This window comes from Cyrtonyx montezumae, unplaced genomic scaffold (assembly GCF_038088225.1).
Source record: "Cyrtonyx montezumae isolate F1298 unplaced genomic scaffold, pur_monq_1.0 scaffold_0, whole genome shotgun sequence".
Lineage (NCBI taxonomy): Eukaryota > Metazoa > Chordata > Aves > Galliformes > Odontophoridae > Cyrtonyx > Cyrtonyx montezumae.
In genome coordinates this window covers 23,491,095-23,512,827 of record NW_027071824.1, presented here as the reverse complement: position 1 = coordinate 23,512,827, position 21,733 = coordinate 23,491,095, and the positions used below count along the sequence as shown (strand labels likewise).

General features: G+C 37.3%; 1 protein-coding gene across 9 annotated transcripts in view; it reads left to right on the top strand.

The window, feature by feature from the left end:
• Positions 1–1,468: 1,468 nt before the first annotated feature.
• RYR2 (ryanodine receptor 2) overlaps positions 1,469–21,733 on the top strand; it is a 343,878-nt gene continuing 323,613 nt past the window's right edge. For all 9 annotated transcript variants that reach the window (XM_065730001.1, XM_065729961.1, XM_065729984.1 and 6 more), the window contains exon 1: positions 1,469–1,621. In XM_065730001.1, coding sequence (XP_065586073.1) covers positions 1,574–1,621 — 48 coding nt within the window. In that variant the 5' untranslated portion in view covers positions 1,469–1,573. The remainder of the gene's footprint in view (positions 1,622–21,733) is intronic.

Below are 21,733 nucleotides of genomic sequence, written 5' to 3'. Positions count from 1 at the left end.
AAATTTCATTATGTCATAATGTTGTTCTGAAAACTGTACAAACTGTTTCAGTCAGTGATGTCATAGTCAACTATTTATAGTTTTTTCTTTACTTTTTTTTTCTTTCTTCAATGTGTCCCTGCCTTACATGCAGCAAATCAAGCAGACATCTCATCCACAGCTCACCTTCAGACCTATGTGGAAAACATCCTCTGTGTTCTATGATCAAAACAAGAAGTGAGCCCTGTAAAACAGTGTGAACTGACCTTTACATTCACATGGAAAAACATTTGCAAATTGTTGCGTGAAACTAACTTATTCTGTAAGTGGGATAAAGTGCAATCAAAATGTTATTTGTTCAGTGCACCTTCTTGAAGCATGGTTTTGTAAAGATTCAGACTCAAGACTTTTCTCGTAGCAGGATTTTGTTTCAAGAAATATCTATCAATGTTTATCATTTGGAAGAAGGGATATTTAAGAGGTCTGAGCATTGTAATGATATGAAATGTATTTTCTTCGCTATTTAATCACCCTTAGAAGAAAATATTCTCCATCAGAAATAAGTTTGAGAGGTAAAAATCTCTTGAAGTCATCAAGAGGTCATCCAGAAAATTGTAAAGGAACCAATTAAGCTATCAACCCTGGAGTTCATCTGTAGAACCTTAGATTCTGTTATACAGCCCTTGTGGGTCATGGCTGCACTTGAGGTTGCCAGTCTGCCAGAAGAACTGTTTATCCACTGCTGCTAAAATCTCTGCAGAAATCTTAGCATTACTGTTTCACAATGCCTTTGAGCGGCATAAAGTTAAAGACAGCAAGTATGGCTTCTCAGGAATCTCTTGGTTACCACCATGCCTTCTGTTTTACAAAATTATTGCCATTTCTTTATATTTAGCACTTATGATTCTTTGAAGACCTTCTGCAGATGCGCACCCTTCAGACTCATCACTGTCAGAGATATCATGATCATTGCACTGTTTTCTAAGCTTCTCTCCTGTTGTCACCGTGTGACACGAGCAAAGCTTCTCTGCTATCTATTTGCTCTGGAGAGTGACTGATGCTGGAAGTCTTACAGTTCTTGCAGGCTGCCAAACTCATCTCTCTGTTGGAGGCCTGGTTTCTTCACCTCTAGGAACAACGAGCAGACTGGAGGCGAGCACACACTCACGCTGGTGACCTTCTGCTGTACCCAGGGCAGCACACACGCTAGCCGCCCTTCGAGTAACGACCGTTTTGGCCCCGCATTAACCACGCTCGCACGTCCAGCGGCCGACGCCTGGCAAAGCCGCGCCGTGCACGCGTAGCTCCGCGGAGCAGCCAGCAAGGGGCGCTGTGCGGCGGGATCGGCTCACGGAGGGAGCGGGCTGCGGATCACCTGCAGCGGCGGGGGGGGACGACCGGGAGCTCCGCCCTCCCCCCCCCCTCCTCCCTCCCGCGGTTAATCGCAACCCCCTCCGCCTGTAGCGGGCACTGGTGGCGCGGCGGCGGGCAGAGCTGTCCACCTGCGGCAGGCGTGCGGGCAGCCGCAGCCCGCTCGCTCCCTCCCAGCCGCAGAGCGGTGCGGCCGTGAGCATCGTCCGAGAGAGGGGGAGCCATGGCCGAGGGGGGCGAGGGCGAGGACGAGATCCAGTTCCTGAGAACTGTAAGCGCCGCGCCGGCGTGGGGCAGGGGCTCGCGGGGTGAGGGCGGATGGGGACTATGCCCTGAGGGGGGATGCCGTGTGCGGGGGAAGCACCGCCAGGGCTTTGCTCTCCTCTGGGCAGCCCGTGTCCCCGGCCTGCTGTAGCGGGGCGAGTGACCGCTAGCTCCGCTTAACGGGGCAGGGAGGAGAGGGTGACGGTGCGGAGGCGGCGGTGCGGGGACACGCGGGAGGGGGAGGCGCGTGCTGGGCGCCCCCGCCGCCTCCGCGAGTATCCGAGCGCGGCTCCCGCCCGCCGCTGTGCTCGCGTACTGCGGATGCTCGCCACGCTGCGCTCCCGGCGTCGGGGGCTGCGACCGCGCTCCTCCTGCAACAGCGCGATTAAACGCATCGCCTCTCCGCTCGCGCCTCCCCGCCCCTGCGAGGTGCTCGCTAACTTGCAGGCGTTCTCGTTGAGCACGAACTAATACAGCTTTTCCATTTTTTTTTTTTTCGTGAGCATCCTCAGTCCAATGCACGTAAAGGCGCTAGAGCGTTTCTTCTCTGAGTTTAGTTAATTCGTCTGGAGCGCTGCGCTCCTTGCTTTGCTGGATTATTTTTCTTCACGCAATGCTTTGTTTACCTTCTGGGACATCTCCCAAGTGCTGTTTATAGGTGCAATCCTACTAAGTTTTGGAGATGGGTATATTTGAGCAGCGTGGTGTCCAAACCCTGTTACAGCTCTAGGAAAAAATTGCTGAGGCATCTGTTAGGTAGAGATAGAGATGCTGAAATGGTGTGGTAAGATTTATCTTCCTTTTTTTTTTTTTTTTTTTTTTAGTGCAGTCCAGTGTACGAATTGTTAGTGACTGATGTGTAACAACAAAATGCATTTAAAAAGGATGGGAAAGCAAATTGCACAGCCTGTGCAAAGCACTTCATGTGCCATTTGTGGCATTGTGGAGCCTAGATCTAAATCTTCTTGGGTTTTTATTCAACCAGAAGCTGGAAAGTAAAAGACGTGCATCCTGTTATAATATTAACAATTATTATTTTTGTTTTGAGTTCTTGGAAATGGGTTACACAGAGAGGAATACAGCTGTTATGCAACACTAGCATGAAAATTGTCAACTTTTTTTCCTCTTGGCATTATTTGATTTCTGTTGTAGTGTTGTGTAACAGCTAAAGACAGACCAGAAAATACTTTTCTGAAAGAAAATGTGTCAACTCAATTAATAAGTTTTATTGATTGTCCTCTGAATGGAAAATGCTTTTGAAATACTTGTGCCATCACAAACTGGCTTACTGCAGGGCTCTGTGTTAGGCTTAGCTCATGGAAGTGCTGTTATCTGAATACTTAATAGGGAAAGGGAAGCTGTGGACATGATAATACTGCTGTGCACATATAGAGTGGTGTTGAACTAGAGCACCTGACAGAAGCAGCGTATTATGTAAAACAACACTCCTGATAATGTGTGTCAGGCTTGATAGGGGACTGGCCAATGCAGCCTTAGACCACACTTAAAAAAAAAAACTGTAGAATGTTGTACTGATGGAAAATGACCTTGAACCTGATAAACTGAGGCAGAGGGGAATTTGTGTAGTGCAATAATAAAAGACCTGAGAAGTAGCCTTTTCATGTGAAGTTTTTGAACTTTTCATCTGTAGCTATATGTAAGTAATAACGTTTAACTTCTCCCTTCCTTTCACTTTGTTGAAGTTACGACCACGACTTAGAAAATTCATTTGCTTTAAGATGTCATCTCAATGTTTCAGTTCTTCTGTCTTTAAAGTTTGGTTTAGTACTCTCTAGAGCTATTAGATTCACATGGCTTTCTGAATAATGGAGATAGAAAGCACTGTAAATCAAATGTTACCTGATAGTTGCCATAGTTTCTCCTTGTAGTTATTTATTTCTGAAAAAGTAATTGGGGACAGATGGATTCATGAATAGTTAAAATAGAACACATCAAAGAATGACGTATACCAACAAAAAAGCTTTCTACGCTTTGAATACCTTAATCATGACATCTATATGCTTGCTACTTGTAAACAACATTCTTTGAATTTTCTTCTTTAGATAGGTTGGGATAAGCTTTCTGAAAATGTGGGTTCTCTTTCTGACACTTCAAAATGTCTGTACAATCTTTAATTTTCTCTAGAATTTAAATACAACTTATTTTTAATATTTCAAGAGAAATGAGACTTTCTTCAATAAAATATTCATTATAGTTAGCTACTAAACTGAAATTGTATGTGCTATCTACGTGTTGATGTATATGTATGTGTAAAACTTTGGTTTTCACACGTTCCTGCTTCGCCTAATGATTCCTCTTCTTTTGATGCTCTTATTTTTTTAATGAGGTGGCATCATGTATTCCCTCCTACAAATTTGCTGCTATGGTGCTTTATGTTTCTCTTTGGAACAAATTGAGTTTGACATGTCACTTCTTAAAGGTGAATGTAACTTGTTAATGCTCTGGGCTTCTGGAAGCATCAGTCCTTACATTGGTTGAGATGACTTCAGATGGACTGGAATTCAGCTCTCTTTAAAGAGTTCTTTGTATAGTCATGTGAATTGCATGCTTCTCCACAGACAGTGGTCTCCTTCATTTGCTGAATATTGTGTGGAGGTTGTTTTATATTATATGTGTCCCTCTTAAGGCTTGAGCATACCTTTCTGGGACTTCCCCCACTGAATGCACGCGTGCTGTGTAAGGGAAGAAGAGGAGCAAGCATCACATCTTTGCTTGTATTAGTTTTGTGTCTGGAGGATGGCTACTTCACTATGCAGGATTTTAATTTTCTTTTAATATTAGAAAGGAGAAAGATGTGTTCACAATAAATTTTCGTTGTTTAGTGTTCAAGATTGTAAACAGTTTGTAACTAACAGGGAAGTGACCCATTTGTTTTCTTTCTTTGCTTGTCTAAAGTTAAAATAATTCAGAGTTCCATAAAGAACATAATGTGTTTTTGCCAAAGTGGGAGGATTCCTTCCATAACGTGCATGTGCAAGGAATGTTTTTTGTAGTGCAGAGCACCTATAGAGGAATACCTTTGTTTGGAGCATGATTGTAAACCAAGGGCAGAGTTAGACCTGTTACATTATGTCTATGAAACACTGCCTAGACATATGTTGTATGTTGGTTAAGACTGTCCTGAGTCTTGGAAGCTATTTTGCACCTAGCAGTGATGAGAAATGCTGTAAGGTAGCTATCTGATCCTAATTGTACCGTTCCTAATTGTAATACATACAGTTTTCTGGAGCTGTGGAATTTCTTCCATTGAAGACAAGCGTTCTTGGTGTTTATGGTAGGAGGCATCACCAAGGCACGCTGAAGTGAGACTGACAGGGTTATGGTCTTCTTCACTGTCTCTATCTGTCAGAAAACAGCAACAAAGTCAGTGTAACCATTTTCCCAGATCTCTTGGAGTCATTATCTCCTGTTTATCTTTTATTTTTCCTTCCCCCCCACCCCAAGATTGGAATACTGGCATTCTTCCTTCTACTCTGTGCTGCTGCTTGCCTTCTTTTTATTTTTTATTTTTATTTCCCTCAAACGTCATTTGTTTAATAGTGTCTCCTGCTCATGTGAATTATATTCTGCCTTATCTTCTTCATAGACTTAATTGTTTTGAGTGTGACCGTCGGAGGGAAATGTAAAGGTACTTTTCAACATTGGGAATGTACTTTTAAAATAAGTTATATGTTATTTAGGTTTGATGTGAAAAAGATCTTATTAACTCAGTGCTGGGATTTAGTACTTCAGATAGTAAAAGAGTAGAGTTTATGGCAGAGAATTTCTCTTCATTCAGAACTGAAGAATGTGATTTAAATGTGATCACATTTGAAGGAGTTCGGTGATTCCAGAATCACTTCTGTTGTAAATGTTCTTGGTTTTAAACAACATTTAAACAAGGAACACCACTCCAAATCTGATTAAAAATCATATGCTTATCCCATAACAAATGAAGATATTGTGTAACTATGGAACAAAGAAGGAACCTGGGCAAAGATGTTCAAGTTATTGTAAAATAATAAATAATGAAATATAAGAATTGTTATGTGCATCAGAAATGAATCTTCCTTTTATTTTTCCTTTTTTCCCCTTTGTTGTTTTCATACACTGCTCATCTTTAACGGATTTTATGATAATATATATTAGATTCTGGTGCCTGCAGTCATCAAATACACAAACACGGCTGGCAGCATTCACTGAGGAGAATGATTAAAAAAAACAACCTTGGATATTAGGAACAATTTTAGAAGGAAATAGCATTAAAAACTATGTTGGGTACCCTTTGTTTATATTAATAAAGTGATCCTTGTAACTCTCAGTATGCGACTTGCAAGGATTCACTGGGGAAAGGCACAAGAGACCACTGTTTAACAGTTTATGTGAGGAATGGCGTGCCTGCAATTACAGCATCTGTACCTTCCTCTCTAAGGCACTGCACTGCAGTGTGGAAACTGAATATGATCTCAAATTCTATTTTGGAATTGAGCTGGACAGACAGTAGTGAATGCATTTTAGCTAAGACGTCTACTCCATTTCTTACTCAGGAATTGTGTGAATATTTTGCATCCAAATGTTCTAATGCCAAAATCATTAGACAAGCATTTTATATCACTATTAGAACAATATTACTGGATGAAATTGGTGGTTTTGCCTGCATATTGTATTGTTTGGTGTTCTGCATCTGAAGGTCATCTGTACCAGCTATGTGAAAAGGAGGTTAAAGAAACTCTGTAGTGAGCTGTTGACCCACCGGAGAGGGAAGTTTCTTGCTAGCCCTGTGAGTTGGTTGACTTGTATTTTGATGCATAGAGAGCTTCTCTTCCTTTCAGTGTCTGAAGATGCATTGCTGAATGCTGCTTGTTGTGAAGGTCTGATGGAAAAAGCTGTCACAGGATCTTAAGCAGTGGAAAGGCTGTAAAGAGAGAATTCCTGTGTGAACACTGGTTAACTTCTGATTGTAGATTTAGCACTTCTCAAGGTCCACATCTGCCTTTGATTTCTTTATTTTAGTGCTATAGGCATTTCTTAAAACTGTTTTTCCTGTTGTGTAGTTGTATGGGAAGTGCACAGGATGATTCTTATTAAGGAAAGTATGCCAGTTCTTATGCAACAATAAGGATATCTTGAAGTATTTCTTTATCAACATTATAAAAAAAAAGAAAGAAAGAGGGGCTGCATCCAGAAAGTACATGAATTGAACTGAAAATCAGAGATCTTTTCCTACTGCTTTTCTTCAAATTTATGGATGCTTTGTATTAAAACAGTATTGTTTTTCCTAAACTCTACACAAACACATGTTCAAATTTATTAAATTGGCAAAAAAAATAACACCAAAAAACAACTCACAAAAAACCCCTATATGCAGGCAGCAAAAGAGAGGTTAAAACAACCTGTGTATTTATGTGTAGGTACTGAAATTTTCTGTGCTTTCTGATTAAAACTTCATTGACAAATTTGTTTGGTATTATTTGATGTCATGGTGTTAGTACATAAATAATAATCTTGGCTTAGCTGGTAAATGGGCACAATTTAAATGGGTTAATGAAGGAAGTTTCAATTTTCTTAGCGTGATGTGATTTGAATTGTGACTGAGTAAAATTTCAGCAGTGTGCTTTCTGTATTGTCTAAATATTAATGTGATCAAAAAGCGTTGTCTCTTTAGTTATTAACAAATAATTACTTGGAAATGTTATAAAGCGGTCTTATAGGATGCTCTGCTTAGTAGTAAATATGTACATTTGCTGACATATGTTTGTTATGCATTGATTTGCTAAAATAAATTGGTCAAATGAACAGAATTTTCTTATAGCACTACTTCTTTTTTTGTTTTTTTAAATAAAGCAAAAAAATAAAAGTTACTTTCTGTTGATTTGTGGTGGATCTCGTGGCTGCTGTGGGTTGAAGAAGTTTTCCAGGTCTCACAACTGGGATCCTGTTGAAGACAGAACTGTTGACTTCAATAGAACCAGGTTTTCGTCTCCAGACCTGGACTGCAGGCAAACTGGATAGGAATGTATGTGTGTGTGTTAGTTGTTACAATGTAAATGCAGATTTGCTTCTGAAACTTACTGAACTCTGGAAAGACTCAGTCTTTGGTTGGAATTGCTCCTAGCTATGGCACTGTCAGGAGATTTTCTTTGTAGCTTATCTGATGAATCTTTTAGTTCAGCATGTCTGGGAAATGAAGCTCTGTGAATATTTGGAGGTGACTGTTCCTTTCATGATACTAAAGAGAATAAAATTACAGTGGTTCTATTTGTATTTTGTATTGGTGAGGGGTTTGTTCTTTAATGTATAATCAGCAAGAATTTTGCTATTGATTTCTAGGGGACAGCTCCTTAAAAGAATAAATTGTCATGACAAATAATCACTAGGGGTGAATGAATAATGATTTCCCATTAATAGAAATCTTCAGAAATTTCATTTCTGCACAAAACTACTCTCCTCTTTTGTGAGGACAGTTCTGTATTTCTTAAGTGATAGTTATTACTGGAGTATTCTGAAACTACTACAGCCTTCCAGCACTTAAAGGGAGCTTATGAAAAAGATGGAACTTTTTATGTAGTGGTAGGACAAAGGGGAATGGCTTTTAGCTAGAAGGTAGCAGATATAGATTAGATATTAGGAGGAAATGCTTTAACCCGAAGGTGATGAGGCAGTAGTGTAGGTTGCCTGGAGAAACTGTGGGTGCCCCATCCCTGGAGGTGCTCAAGGCCAGGTTGGATGTGGTCCTGGGCAGCCTGAGCTGGGGGGTGTCAGCACTGCCTATGGCAGTGGAGTTGGAGCCACTTAATCTCTAAGATTCCTTCCAAAGTAATCTGTTCTATGATTTCAATCATATGTGCATCGTGTCCTGCCTGTGAATGTAGGGGAGGGTGGCTGGATTCACAAATCCACTTGGATTAAGGTGGAACAACATTCAAGGTCCAAACACAATCATCACTTTTAATGAGTACTACACTTAGCGTAAAACTATTTCAACTGTGTGGCAAGTTACATGACTCTATAAGGAGTCAAAATAAGCCACTTAACAGCTTTACAAATGAAAATGAAAAGTGGAGGGGGTGTGGATAGAGAAATAGGCAGACGAAGAGATCACCATTCTGGTCTTCAGCTCTGGACCAGCCAATGTCTGTGAGAGCATTCATCCAGAAGTTCTGAAGTCTTGAAGTCACTCCCAAGCTTCTCCAGGTCATGCTTTTATGCCTGTTAGATTTATAGGGTTTGTTGTCAACAAGTCCATTGTCAACAACAAGTCTGCAGTTAACTCCACTTGTACAAGGGAATTTCGGTCAGAGCAAGGTTTTCCATCTCTGCGTAGCTCCATTCTCCAGTCATGTTTTCAGCATTTAGCCTCTTGTCTTGCAATAGTTTGGGACAATTCTAGGCATGCCACAGATTGTTTTACTTTGGTCTGCCACAATGTGTTACGTAGCTCTCTATTTCATTTGAACTTTATTTTACTTCATGTGGATTTGCATTTATATAATGAATTCTTTAATATTATTCCCATGTATCATAAAACTGTTTGAATTGAAAGGGGCTCTTAAAATTAAGTAATGCAGGTCCCCTGCAGTGAACAGGGACACCTACAGCTAGATCATGTTATTCAGAGCCTTTTCCAGCCTGACCTTGAATGTCTCCAAGAATAGGGCATCCACTACCTCTGGGCAACTGGTTTGTAAAATCTGTCTTCCTTATATCCAGTGTAAATCTCCCTTTTTTCAGTTTGAAGTCATTTCCCTTTATCCTATCACAACTGACCCTCCTAGAGAGTGAAACAAGAAGAAGTAGATAATGATGTTCTTGAATAACAAGAAGATAAACAAACCAACCAACCTCAAACTAGTAAAATGACTGGAGTAGCAAAAGTTGGGTGGATTTTTAGTCCTAGTATCTTGTCTGTGCTTTTTCTTGTTTAGAGTAAAAAGATTATACTTTTGCAACAAATAGTAAAACTTAATGTCAACCACTGCCTGCAACATCAGTACAGAAAAAGTCACTTTAGATTTTGGACAAAAACTGGTAGAAGCTCACACCTGTTTGTACAGCAGTGTAGCTCTATGTTGTGGTTACTTTTTAATAAGCCTGAATTTTGTTAACTCACTGTATATTTACTTACAAAGTCTTTATTTACTGTTTACTTCCAAAGTCTTGCTTTCATTTCCTTCTCTTAATAAAGATGGTGTTACTTGTCAGATTAGTTAAACTCTGAAGATAGATTATCAAGCAGTAGAAGAAACAATATGTTATTCAGCTACAGATTTGAATGGATGTATATTTGAGGCATATAGTGGAAACCTTGATTAGCTTCTCAGAACTGCTTAAAAATGTTAATGTCTGTGTGTCTACTGTTTGGAAAATGAAAAATATGACAGTATATCATTATGAAGTGTATGTATAAAGTTTTTTCTTTCATATCCTGAACACAGTAGGACCACAGAGAATGAATTACAAGGTTGTTATACTTCATACAAGAACTATGTTAACCTTCATACAAGATTTCAGAATAATTCAACTGTAGAACAACATGCTTCCATTATCTGATTGTTTTTTAACTAGACCATTGGAAATAAAATCCAATGGATGTTATCTAGAAATATTACTACAGAACTGATGCTGAATGCTGGTGCGCCCTATCACCTTACCTCTGAAATCTACCTCTGTGAAAACTTCTCTAGGATCCTGCTCTAAATGTTGAACATACTGTTGGAAAGCTCTCTCTGCTGAAATTCTTCTTCCGCAGGGACAATGGAAGGAAGCAACAAAAGTTTGCATTGTTCTGTGAGTTTTTCTTAGGACTGTTAGAAAATGAAGTTGTATTAGTGGAGTTGAGCTGGAAAGTCTCCTAAATTTCTTCCTTCCAAACCATGCATATCCAGAAAAAAGAGCCTGGGTCTCATGTGGGATGAGTTCTTTGGATTTATAAAAGGAAAAAGAGGGAAGAGGAAAGTGTCTTCCTTTAGTGAATATACTGCTCAGTGGTCTATACGAGCAGACTTCATTCCTGTGGGAGGAAATGAAAGTTCTTATGTAGAAATTTAGACAGTGAAAAGAATTTGAGGAGTTTGCAAAGCAAGCCTAGATAATGGATGATGAATCTGCTTCATTCTCATTTAACTATTAGATTCGTTAATTTACTGATAACTTGATCCTTACTCTACATGAGGAATGTAGCCATACTAATAAACACTGAAAAATCATTTAATGTTATGTTTTTCTAGTTATAAAGTGGAATCTTCTTGTTAGTAGTAGTAGTAGAGACATGTTGAGCATGAGCTAGATGTTTAGGCTCTCCATGTGGACGCATGGTCTTCATCCCAAAGCAGTCACTTTGACTTCATTGGCAGCAGTGGTCAACTAAATACCTACATAGATGGATAAGAAACCTCAAGCCCTGCAGCAGTCATGAGAATACAGTGGGATTCTAATGCTGTAGGTTAGACTGAAAGTAGATAAAATTCATGTGACTTCCCTCCTTTTTTTTTTTTTTTTTTAAACTATGTTTCCACACATTTTTAGAGTAGATTTTGCAACTCTAGTGCATGAAAAGTAATGCATTTGTCTTGGGAACAGCAGTGAGATAGAATAGACGCTCACTTTTTCAACAGAAAAGTAGAAACAAAGTTTCACAATGTCTAAGCAGGGAAATTCTTCCTAAGAATGAAGGGGATATAGGTAAATATTTCCCCTGTTAGGGCAATAACATAATAGAACTTAAAAGAAGACTAAGCCAACTATTCAGCAGTTAAATACTTGTATTAAATTATTTTTTTCTCTGCCCCACATGAGACTTATGGAATGCAAAGACTTGTTTCATGGTTTGATATATACTACTCATCCAGCAGAAAGCCTAAGGAGCCTCAGTATTGCATTTGCATAGACAAGAAATGATTCATTCGTAAGAGCTATCATAGCAGATATGGCTGAAAACATCTAACTCTGCTAGTGAATGGAAGAGTAGAGATCAAACTGCACTAATAACATTTCAATAAATTTTTTTTTTTTGAGACAGCTTTGTTGATTATCATTCCTGAAATGGGATTTTCAAGGCAAAAAAAGATCTGTGAAGCAGTGCTATCCCAGGTCCTGGGATTGTAAGAATAAAAAGGAAAAGAGTTGTATTTATTTGGTGTGTACATATTTCTATTGTTTACCTGATTTCTTTTAGTCTTTGAATAATGTAGTACAGTCTTTCAGAAAAGTTTGTGAGCAAAGTAGTAGTATTTAGTAGCTGCAGAAAGGTGATAGCTATGTAGGTAAAACCTAAACATTCTTCAAGTGTCATAGGTATTCCATTACTGTTGACTAAATTCTATATATCAGGCTTGTGAAATAATGATTTGCATGCTGAAATGTTTTTCATTAAGTCCTGGCATGGTGGTTTGATTGCTTGTTCTGGTATGTCAGTCCTTACTGACTCTTTAATCACACTTAAAATGCCAAACAAAGGCAATGCTATTTTTAATATTGGTACTTTGATGGAAGAAGAATCTTAAAGCTTACAAGAGGAAAAAATTGCCAAACAAGCAATAAGTGAAGGACTGAGCTAACCAGGAGACTTATAAAAAAGTTCTGTAAATTTTAGTTTAAAATGAGAAGGGTTTTGCAGTCCTTAGGAATAAATGCTCTTGCATTTTAGACCGTTCCAAAATCTTACATGAAATATTATGCCTCTAAGTCCACATCAAAATTTTGCTAGCAGTAGCTCATGCTGTACTTGTTCTGTAAGTTATATGCTTTCTGCTGGTTCTGTTGCATTTGCTTTTCTTCAAACATGCAATGCCTGAGTCCAAAATTTTTCTTCAGTCTCACTCCTCTTCCATTTTATCATCAGAAGTACTGAGCCCTCTTTCTTTTGTATTTGATTGCTTCTATTTGTATGAAGTTTGACACAGCTTCAACCTGTCTGTAGCAGAACTTGCTATGATCTTTAGTTATAAATTTAAGCATTCCTTCAACCTGGTAGAAGAATGTTTTCCTGAAGGCAACTCTTAAATTATATTTTTTTTGCTGTCTTCATCTTGAGAGTTGTACCTTGCTGTCTGGCTTTTCTCCAGAGTACAGTATGTTTATGCATAGAAACTGTTTCTAAATTTGGAATTACAATACAAGTAGAAACTTTCTTTCATGGAGGAGAAATATGAGAAATTACGTTGTCAGAATTAGATTTTCCTGTTTGCTGAAGGGAAGTATCTTTTTCTAGGGGAAATATGCAGCTCAGTTTAAAAAAAAAAAACTATACCTGCATTTTTAATAATTGAAGAAATTGTGCCTCTGTATTGACTACAACTAGCTGAGAATGGAGGTTTCTTGTTTTCTTTTTTCATCCCTAATTACCTATTAAATTTTCATAGCTATGGGAATCATAGACGATTAAATATTGTCTAGTTCCAATCTTCCTGCAGTAGTCATAATTTACTGATATCAGTTATATCAAAGTAGTTTGAGAACCGATTAGGTAACTATTAGATTAACATGTCAGGCTGCAATGTTCATGTATTTTATTGAGAATGTTCCAGGTGTCATTGTTCTTATTGCCAGAAGTAATACATAGCTTTCTTTTCCAAATTTATTCTGAGTTTCCAAGTTGAATTTTAGCTTATAGTGTAGGTGTCTGCTGCAAGTGCAGATTTTCTTCTTGTGCACTCCTTTAAATCAGTGAAGCAGAATTAGGCATTAACTGTTTTATCTCTCTTTGTTTTGCTCTCTGTTCTGCAGTTTGCTTGTTTATTTTTTTACTTGACCATTACAAATTTAAGAGCATCAATGATTATTCTTCCCTTCCAAGCCAATTTGTTTCAGTGGTTGTCCCTCAGACTAGTTTTAAGGCACAGAGGTATATTATGTTGACTCTGAGAAAATGGCTAAGTGAGAGAAGGGATATCAGTTTTCCTAAAGCTCTAATCCTGTAAGGTGATTCTCTTAATATGGCATGTGAGATATGCTCAGTCTTTAGAACTCAATGGGAGAGAATTGTTTCTGTGCATGGCACTTGCATTTCTGCTTACATAGGAAGGCCTTGCTTTACCTTTTGGTTTACTAACAGAATAAACTAACACGGGACAGAACACATGGTCATTGAAGGTGTATATTCACTTGGATAGCAAACTGTGGGAGTATGAGCACTAACAAGATTATGTCTTTATGTACTTATTGTGATTACATACTGATGAATGAAGTTTTTATAATGATTTATGTCTGTTACAGAATTACAGTTTGACAATTGGAACCACATCTAGAGCTTGGGAAGCACACTTTGGTGTAGTAAGTTCTTATTCAAAAGTTATGGTTTGCTATTAGTAGTTATACCCTAGTAATTTGTTTTACTGAGAGGGGCAGAGAAATGAGTTCTGAGAGTTGAAATGGTTTGTAGCAGCATTGTATACACTTAAATAAAGTAATCAGCTGAAGAAAAACCTTATATTCCTTACAGATTTTCTGCCTGGATCTCATTTTCTGTGACTAAAGAAAAATAAATCGTTTAAATGAGAGAAATACACAAACCAAGCAGGTTTGTATAACAGGTTGATAAGGGCTATTAGATTAGCAAGAGGGCAGAAGAAAATATTACTGTACAAATTTTTTTTTGGTCCAGATACCTAAAAATAAACGCTGCTTTAAAAAGGCTGCTTCAGATAAAAACATGGATGTATTGCCTATTACTAAAATTCTGCAAAGGTGAAGTAATTGATTTTAATGTTCAGCAGAATAATCCACTCTGTATTTATGAAACATCTCACGAACCAATTTGCTTGCCCAAAACTTCAAGGGGGACTATAGAGCTATATATATGTACATATATCTGTACAGATTAGGAGCTGGTCTACTGGAAAGGAGGACAACAGGTTGGTCATGAGCCAACACTGTGCCCTTGTGGCCAAGAAAGCTGCAGTTAATACTTCCCTTCTACTCTGCTCTGGTGAGGCCACGTCTGGAATAATGTGTTCAGTTCTGGGCTCCTGAGTTAAAAAAAAAATAATAAAAAAATACAAAGAACTTCTGGAGAGAGACTAGTGGAGAGCCACAATAATCAAGGCTTGGAGCATCTTCTTCACAAGCAAAGGCTGAAAGGCCTTGGACTGTTCAGCCTTGAGAAGGCTAAGGGGGGATTTTGTCCGTGCTTATAGATTACCAATGGAGTGGTGCTCAGTGGTTCCCAGAGACAAAATAAGGCACAGTGAGTGCAAGCTGGAACATGGAAAGCTTTCTACAAACATGAGAAAGTTATTTGCTTTGAGAGATACAGAGCACTGGATCAAGCTGTGCAGAGAGATTGTGGAGTCTCCCTCTCTTGAGATATTCAAAACCCTTCTAGATGCTTTCTTCTGCAATCTACTGTAGGCAACCTGCTTTAGTTGGGGTGGTTGGACTAGGTGATTTCTGAGGTCCCTTCCAACCCCTACAGTTCTGTGATGTCAAATTTCTTCTAGACTTGAATCAAAGCTGTATCACAAGCAAGTACAATTATGTGCTGCTGGAATAAATGGCTCTGAATGTGCATCCTTTTTTATGCTCTTCTCTTGCAGTTTTAAACACAATTACATTTATCATATTTATGCACCAAAAGTGTGTGGCCCAGTTTTTCAACAATTAATTTTGAGGTGTATGCCTTGCTAACTATCCACTGACGTATTCATATCTAAATTTTGGTAAACTGCTCCAACTTTGCCATGCACAGAGTCTTGTCCAATTCAAAAAGGGTGGTAATCTGTTATGTTCATTTTAGAGAAGAAAGCTAGATGGCTCTTTGCAAATCTTCCTTAACTCTTCGTTAATAAGCTAAATAGTGTTCTTGCAGACCAGTGTCTTTAATTTGTGTTAGCAATGCACTTTTACTGTGTACAGCATAATTTTAGTTATGTCATCTGTGGAACCCAAAGTCAGCTAAAATTTAGATTTGAGATTATGTATACTATCTAACTTATTCAGGAAGTCTATGCTATGGTGGAATACTGCTTTTTATGTGATTGATACATCTAAAAAACTTGGTTTTCTTATCCATTTTGTTTATTCTTCCATTATCTATTTCTTTTATTCTTCTAGTCTCATATTGTTGTTTGGAACTTCTTTTTTGTCTTTTTTGTTTTTTTAATTTTCATTAAAAAACTTTTTTTTTTTTTAATTTTCTCTGTATTATAAGATTGTAGACCTATCTTGTCACGAAGCTTTTACTTTGAGACGAGTACAGTTTCTTTTGATTAGTTAATGAAGAAAGTTTCAATTACTCTTGAATGTAAGCAGCAATTCTGTAAGGAATTATCTAGTCGTATTCATTTTCCATCTTGTTCCCAGCTTAAAGTAGGATGTGTTGTATACATTTATTGAGAGCTGTCTTCTGTGCACATTTATGTATATTGTATCTACCTGTTGTTTTCCTGGTGTCTGCAGGTTTCTCTGTTTTCTTGAAAGTACATGTCATTTGTCTTACTTCCATGTATCTTACTGCTAACTTGTGATTGTACTTGATCTTTTGAAGACTTGCATATAACATCTTTATTTGTCTAAGCTAAGCAATATTTGGAATCTAAACAAATTTCCAATCTTTGAATTGTTTAAAATAACACCTCTCCTTATGAAGGAGAATGAACTATACATGCCAATTTTATGTTTTGTAGAAGACAGTACTGGGAAAAATTGAGTGCTTATAAACAACACATGGTTTTTTTTTTTTTTTTTTTTTTTTTTTTTTTTACATTAGTATTTATATTCTGTTAAGTAGAATAAATTCTTATACTGAAGATTTTTATTTCCTAATAAGGTCAGATTATTGTAATAATCTTAAACTTAGGGTAATTTTATAGTTAGAAATGTGGTTGCATGCTTTTTTGTTCCCCTTCCTATGAATAAAAAATTATTTTGAGTTATTTTAAGTTTTTAACACTTACAGGAGATATGGAAATTACTTTTATGCCTTGATTAATATTTATTATCTGAGATACTCAGATAATGATTTTTCTTTTTTTCTTTTTTTGTAGTTAACCTTTTATTCTCTTTGTGCAAGCAGTACCTATACATTTTCTTTGTCCTGTGAAATTTTTATTTCTTTATTCCTCAAGGTCAAAAGCAACCTCTATTCTGTTATTAGTGCTTTTCAGTAAGTTTGTGCAGTGTAGAAAAATCATAAATATATTTTCTAAGACTGGAAACATGTTGCTGAAATCTGTAGTGGTATTTGGGCCAGAGGAAAAAAAAATAGTGGACATGAATAGTTTTAATTTGGAAAACTATTCCTTCCACTCCTTATGAGGTGAGGGAATAAGAGAGATTTGTCACTGCTCTCCAGCTTGCAAGATAGAAAACAGAGATATGAGAGTCAGGCTATTCAGGTTTGGTGCTGATTTGGAGAAGAAATTCATTATGTGGTGATTTTCTGTTGCACTAGCATGTAATTTCTCTGCAGTGAGAAAAACCTGCCATTACATTGTTTGGTCTATGGAAGGAAGTTCTCCTTGTATGTGACAATTTTTTGTCTGGTTCAGTGGGAAATTTGAACAGTTTACTGTACTGGTAACAGAAGATTCAACGTTCACACCTCCTGGTAGCCAAGGATGAGCTCTTTCACTGGATATATGAGAGAATTAAAATGGGAAAGCATAGGGTAGTCAGTAACATTCTCTAGGTTTTGATTGTGTAAATTCTGTTACTTATTGTTCTCTTAACATCTGTAGCAGAAATGCTAAATCGTGGCCTGAAACAGTGATTGAGCACCTGGTGGGAAGGCAGGGTCAACCTAGGGGAGCTCAGGTGTATGCAGTGTACCTGAGTGACTAGAAGGGAAGGGATGGAGCTAGGATCCACCTCTTCCCAGACCTCATTTGAGGTTTGGCGGTGGAGGCAAGGGTATCTTGCTGGAGATCCCTGCCTACGTGAGGCCTTCTGACGGTAAGATGTTTCTTTCTGTTCTTTCGTGCTTATGGCTGCTGCATTTTTACAAATCTTCACTTGCTGTAGCCTGAAACCTTTCTGCTCTACTGTCAGTGCTATGCTTTCCATCATGTTACAAAGTCCTATCTATGATAACAGTTAGTTTTCACAGTTGTTAGTGTGGCATACGTTCAGATTCAGTTTTTTGTGCTGAGGGTAGGATTTCTACGTGCTGTGTGTTCTCAAAGTACTTATTAAGTGGAGGCAAACAGAATGCAAAAAACTGTGTTGTTATGGGGCTGTTGTTGTGGAACCTTAAATTCCTGTCTGCAATTGTTTTGTGGCTGAAATGTGCACAAAATATGCTATCATCATTTCAAGTGTAGTCCCACTTCGGGGCAGGGATTTGTCAATTCAAAGTATCAGTGTAATTGAAGCGTTACAATGTGATGCTCATGAACTGACTAGGGACTGAAAGAGGCTGCTGTTAACAATGTTTGGAGGTGATCCAAGGGACAAACAGGGCATTATTAAAAATTAGCAGATAGATATAACTTTTGCACCTGGTTTATAAACATAACATCTGTGTACAGCTTTCAGTGTGTGGAATCCTTCTCTCCAGAGCTGTTTCAAAATGAAGGCTTTTTTTTTTTTTAAACCTGTAGAGAAGGGGGTTAATTCTTAGATGTTGAACTTCTTAAAAGGCTTTCATGAACTACGGTGTTGTGGTTTTTTTTCTTTTTTCTTTTATTTTCTTTTTCTTTTTTTTTTTTTTTTTTTACTTAAAAGTGTGTATTTTCTTCTGATGGGGCATTGGAAATTCTGCTGTATTGTTCTGGTACGTTTCAGTGTGTTAGCTACGCAGTTCAGCTGGCAAGGTTTTGTTGCTGGCAACCAGGCTATCTAGTGGACATGAATCATGTAGTTTTATATTCCTGGACCTTGTAAGATCAAGAATGAGTAAGTGTGTGTGCATATATCTATATTTTGCTCTTGAAGACAATTATAGAACATCAGAAACTTTTCACAACCATTTCTATTTCATTGGAGTGTGTGTATATATGTATTTAATTTTATTTTTAAACAACAGATGTTACTCAGTTAATAAATATCAGAACAAGTGTATCAGTAGGATTCAGCACATTTATCAGAAGTATCTTTCTCACCGATAGCTCTGGTTTTGTTGGACTCTTGATTGTACTTTCACTTGTGCTCACACACAAATGTCTTTTTTTTCTGAATATTTTCCTGTGCTTAATGTCTATTGAAATAATTTAAGCAATTAGAAGAGATTCCAGAATGGATCTGGCCTCTATATGGACTGGTGGTTCTCATCTTTTAATCTGGTGGGAGTTTGAATCAACACATACACATGAATAATATAACTTTATATGTGACATCCATATTTCAATTCTGAAATGTGGTTTTTTTTTTTCCCTTTAACCTATGGTCTTGAAATAAAGTAGTGGCAAAAGAATACATGAAACATAAGAATTTTGAGATGGATTATGAAGGAAAAGAATTAATTTGTCTGTTTCTTGAACTGGATAGGACCTTCTAGGTATAACATAAGGGATAAATATACATTGTTGCTGCTGAGACAAAATTTGAGGAATTACATGCTTATGCAGTTATCGGAGGAAAGATTACAGCTGTTAGTTGCAAGAGGAAACAAGGGACAAAATCTATTAATATTGTTATTGATTGTTTTACATAGCGCCTATAGGGCTCAGCTGAGGCTAGGGCCCCTCTGTGCTGCTGTACATGTGCAGCAAGACACAGTTTCTGCCTGAAAGTACACAAATTCAAAATCGGCGAGATGGAGAAGCACTGAGGTGAGATTAAGGGGCAAAAAAAATGAAGTACTGGTCTAGAGACACAGATGATTTATTGGGGGGTTCATTCTGGTCTCTTCAGACTCATGATGATTTAGGGTATGGAGACTTATATGTACTCAGTGGGACAGTTCTCTATGAGTACATATAAGATGGATATGATGTGGGAGGATATGTGATGTCAGTGCATAGATTCAAAGCATAGTGTATAAAAGACTGGATATGAAAATATGAGTTTATTTGTAACTGGATGGTCTTTACCAGAAATATGTGAATTATATTAAAAAAAAATTAAACATAAATCGTATAACTAGAAGTTCCAAATGGTAAACGCGAGGCTGATATGAAACCTAAGAAGTTAGAGTTGCAACAGAATAAATATAGGAATCCTCTAAAAATGTTTCCTAGGAGATATGAGTTGGCTTTGAAGGTAACTTCTAATTAAAATGTTGTTTCTTCAATGCACCTATAAAATGTGATTTCTGTTTGTGTTTATTGATTTATTTTGTCATTCTGTTTTAAAAATGGACTAAAATAATGTGAGTGGTCAGCAGAAATTTTTTCAAGCACAGATAAGTAGGATTATTTAACTGTTAAGTCTTTGCAGTTCTATTCTGTAATGAGCTTCTGGTTAAGGAGTAAAAGCACACTGCAATTTGTTATGGCAGTATGTGCTTATCCGTACTCAAGGATATATACACAATGAAAAGAACAATGTTTTAATGTTATCATAATTTAAACTCTTAATTTGCTCTCTAGAAGAGAAAAATCTAAGTTATAGTTGTCTGTTGTACTCCCATCCTGAGCTTACGTATCCAAGAAAACCTACTGTAATGATTGTATAAAATATTTAAAGTGGGGATAATTCATTCCTATGGTCCTGTTAGAAATATATATTCTGTGGAAAGAGTGGGAATTCACTTTATGATCTTTTTTTTTTTTTGATCATTAGAAAATACTAGTGCAATGGAAATGCTTTTTCTTCTTTGTAGATCAGTGTTTGTAACTTGAAATTTGAGTAGGAAAAGCACTTGTAGTTTAACACAATGGAACTTGTTTTTTCTGTAAGCTACTTTTTAGTAATTTTTGCAGTGATCAAGATTTTTCACTTTTATTTGACTACAGTGAAGTAGACAGTAGATATAGCCATAAAAGTACTGTATTTTCCTAGTTAGGTTGGTATGCAGATGGCATGTCAGGTGTTGGTAGGATGGAGGAAAAATAGAAGAAAGATTATTTAATAGTTATGGCTATGTCCCAGAGTAAACTGAGGCTGGCATTTTCCCTGGATTAAATGACTCACCTGAGATATGAATGCAGATCTGTACTGGTGAGTACAAAAGGCAAATGGAAGCAAAGATAAGTAACCTGTAATGCACTGCTTCTAAAATGAGCAGAAATACCATATGAAGTTGGAATCTGAAGATTTAAGCAAAATGGGGATGTCACTCAGCATGAAGTACCAACTGTTTCCAGCTTATTTAGTATGCAAGAGCATACTTGTGGATGACTCACAGCTAAAATGCCTTACATAAGATCACCCAAGTATTTAGTTCACTTCAGGTGATGGAAAGATACCATAAAAATAGTAATAAAATCTGTATTTGGATGCTTTATTTGATTTATACTGTGTTGCGTTTGTCAGACCCTTTATTATGATCATACATATATGCTTTTATCCTATCTATGGATTTAAAGCATACAAATAATGACTTAAAAGGAATAGTTAAAAAGTTACTTGAGAATACACTTTTAGATTATGACTTAATGTCACAAGTTCACCTAACCTGGGAATTGTAAGTAGTAGGCTGAAGCAGTGTTTCTTGCCTTAAAAGAAAGGCTATTCTATGACCTCAACTCTTGCTAACATAATGTGTTTCAAAAGTCTGATTACTTTCTACTTCACCCTGCATCAGTGCTCCCAGTGAAGTAAGCTAGACTACTTTTATCCTTCATTGCAGTGCTTTTATATGTTGTACCAATTTATTTACTATTGATTAGATAAAAATAATGAAGTAATAACTTTAGAACCAAGGGATCCATTTAACTCAGTATCTCCAGTAATGTTCAATAACAGATAACAGAGAAAAAGAGCAAGAGTACACTTTGTCTCTATTTGACATCAGCCTGTAGTGATTTGTGATCCCAGCAATTAGACTCAGGAATGGTGATGCTGAAATTGGAAGCAATGTAAGCACTGCAGCTGAAGTGGGTGGTGCATGAAGTGTTGCTCTTTGTTTTGAAACTACTATGTACAGCTTTTTTTAAAGCTACTTTGTTCAGCAACTGATGTTCCCTAGTTATGGTACTGGAAAAAGCAGTGAATCATGACTGAAATATGACTTCATGTGTTTGTAACTACTCTGGTAATTTTTGTTTTATAGGCTCATACAAAATATTTAGTACTTAAAAAA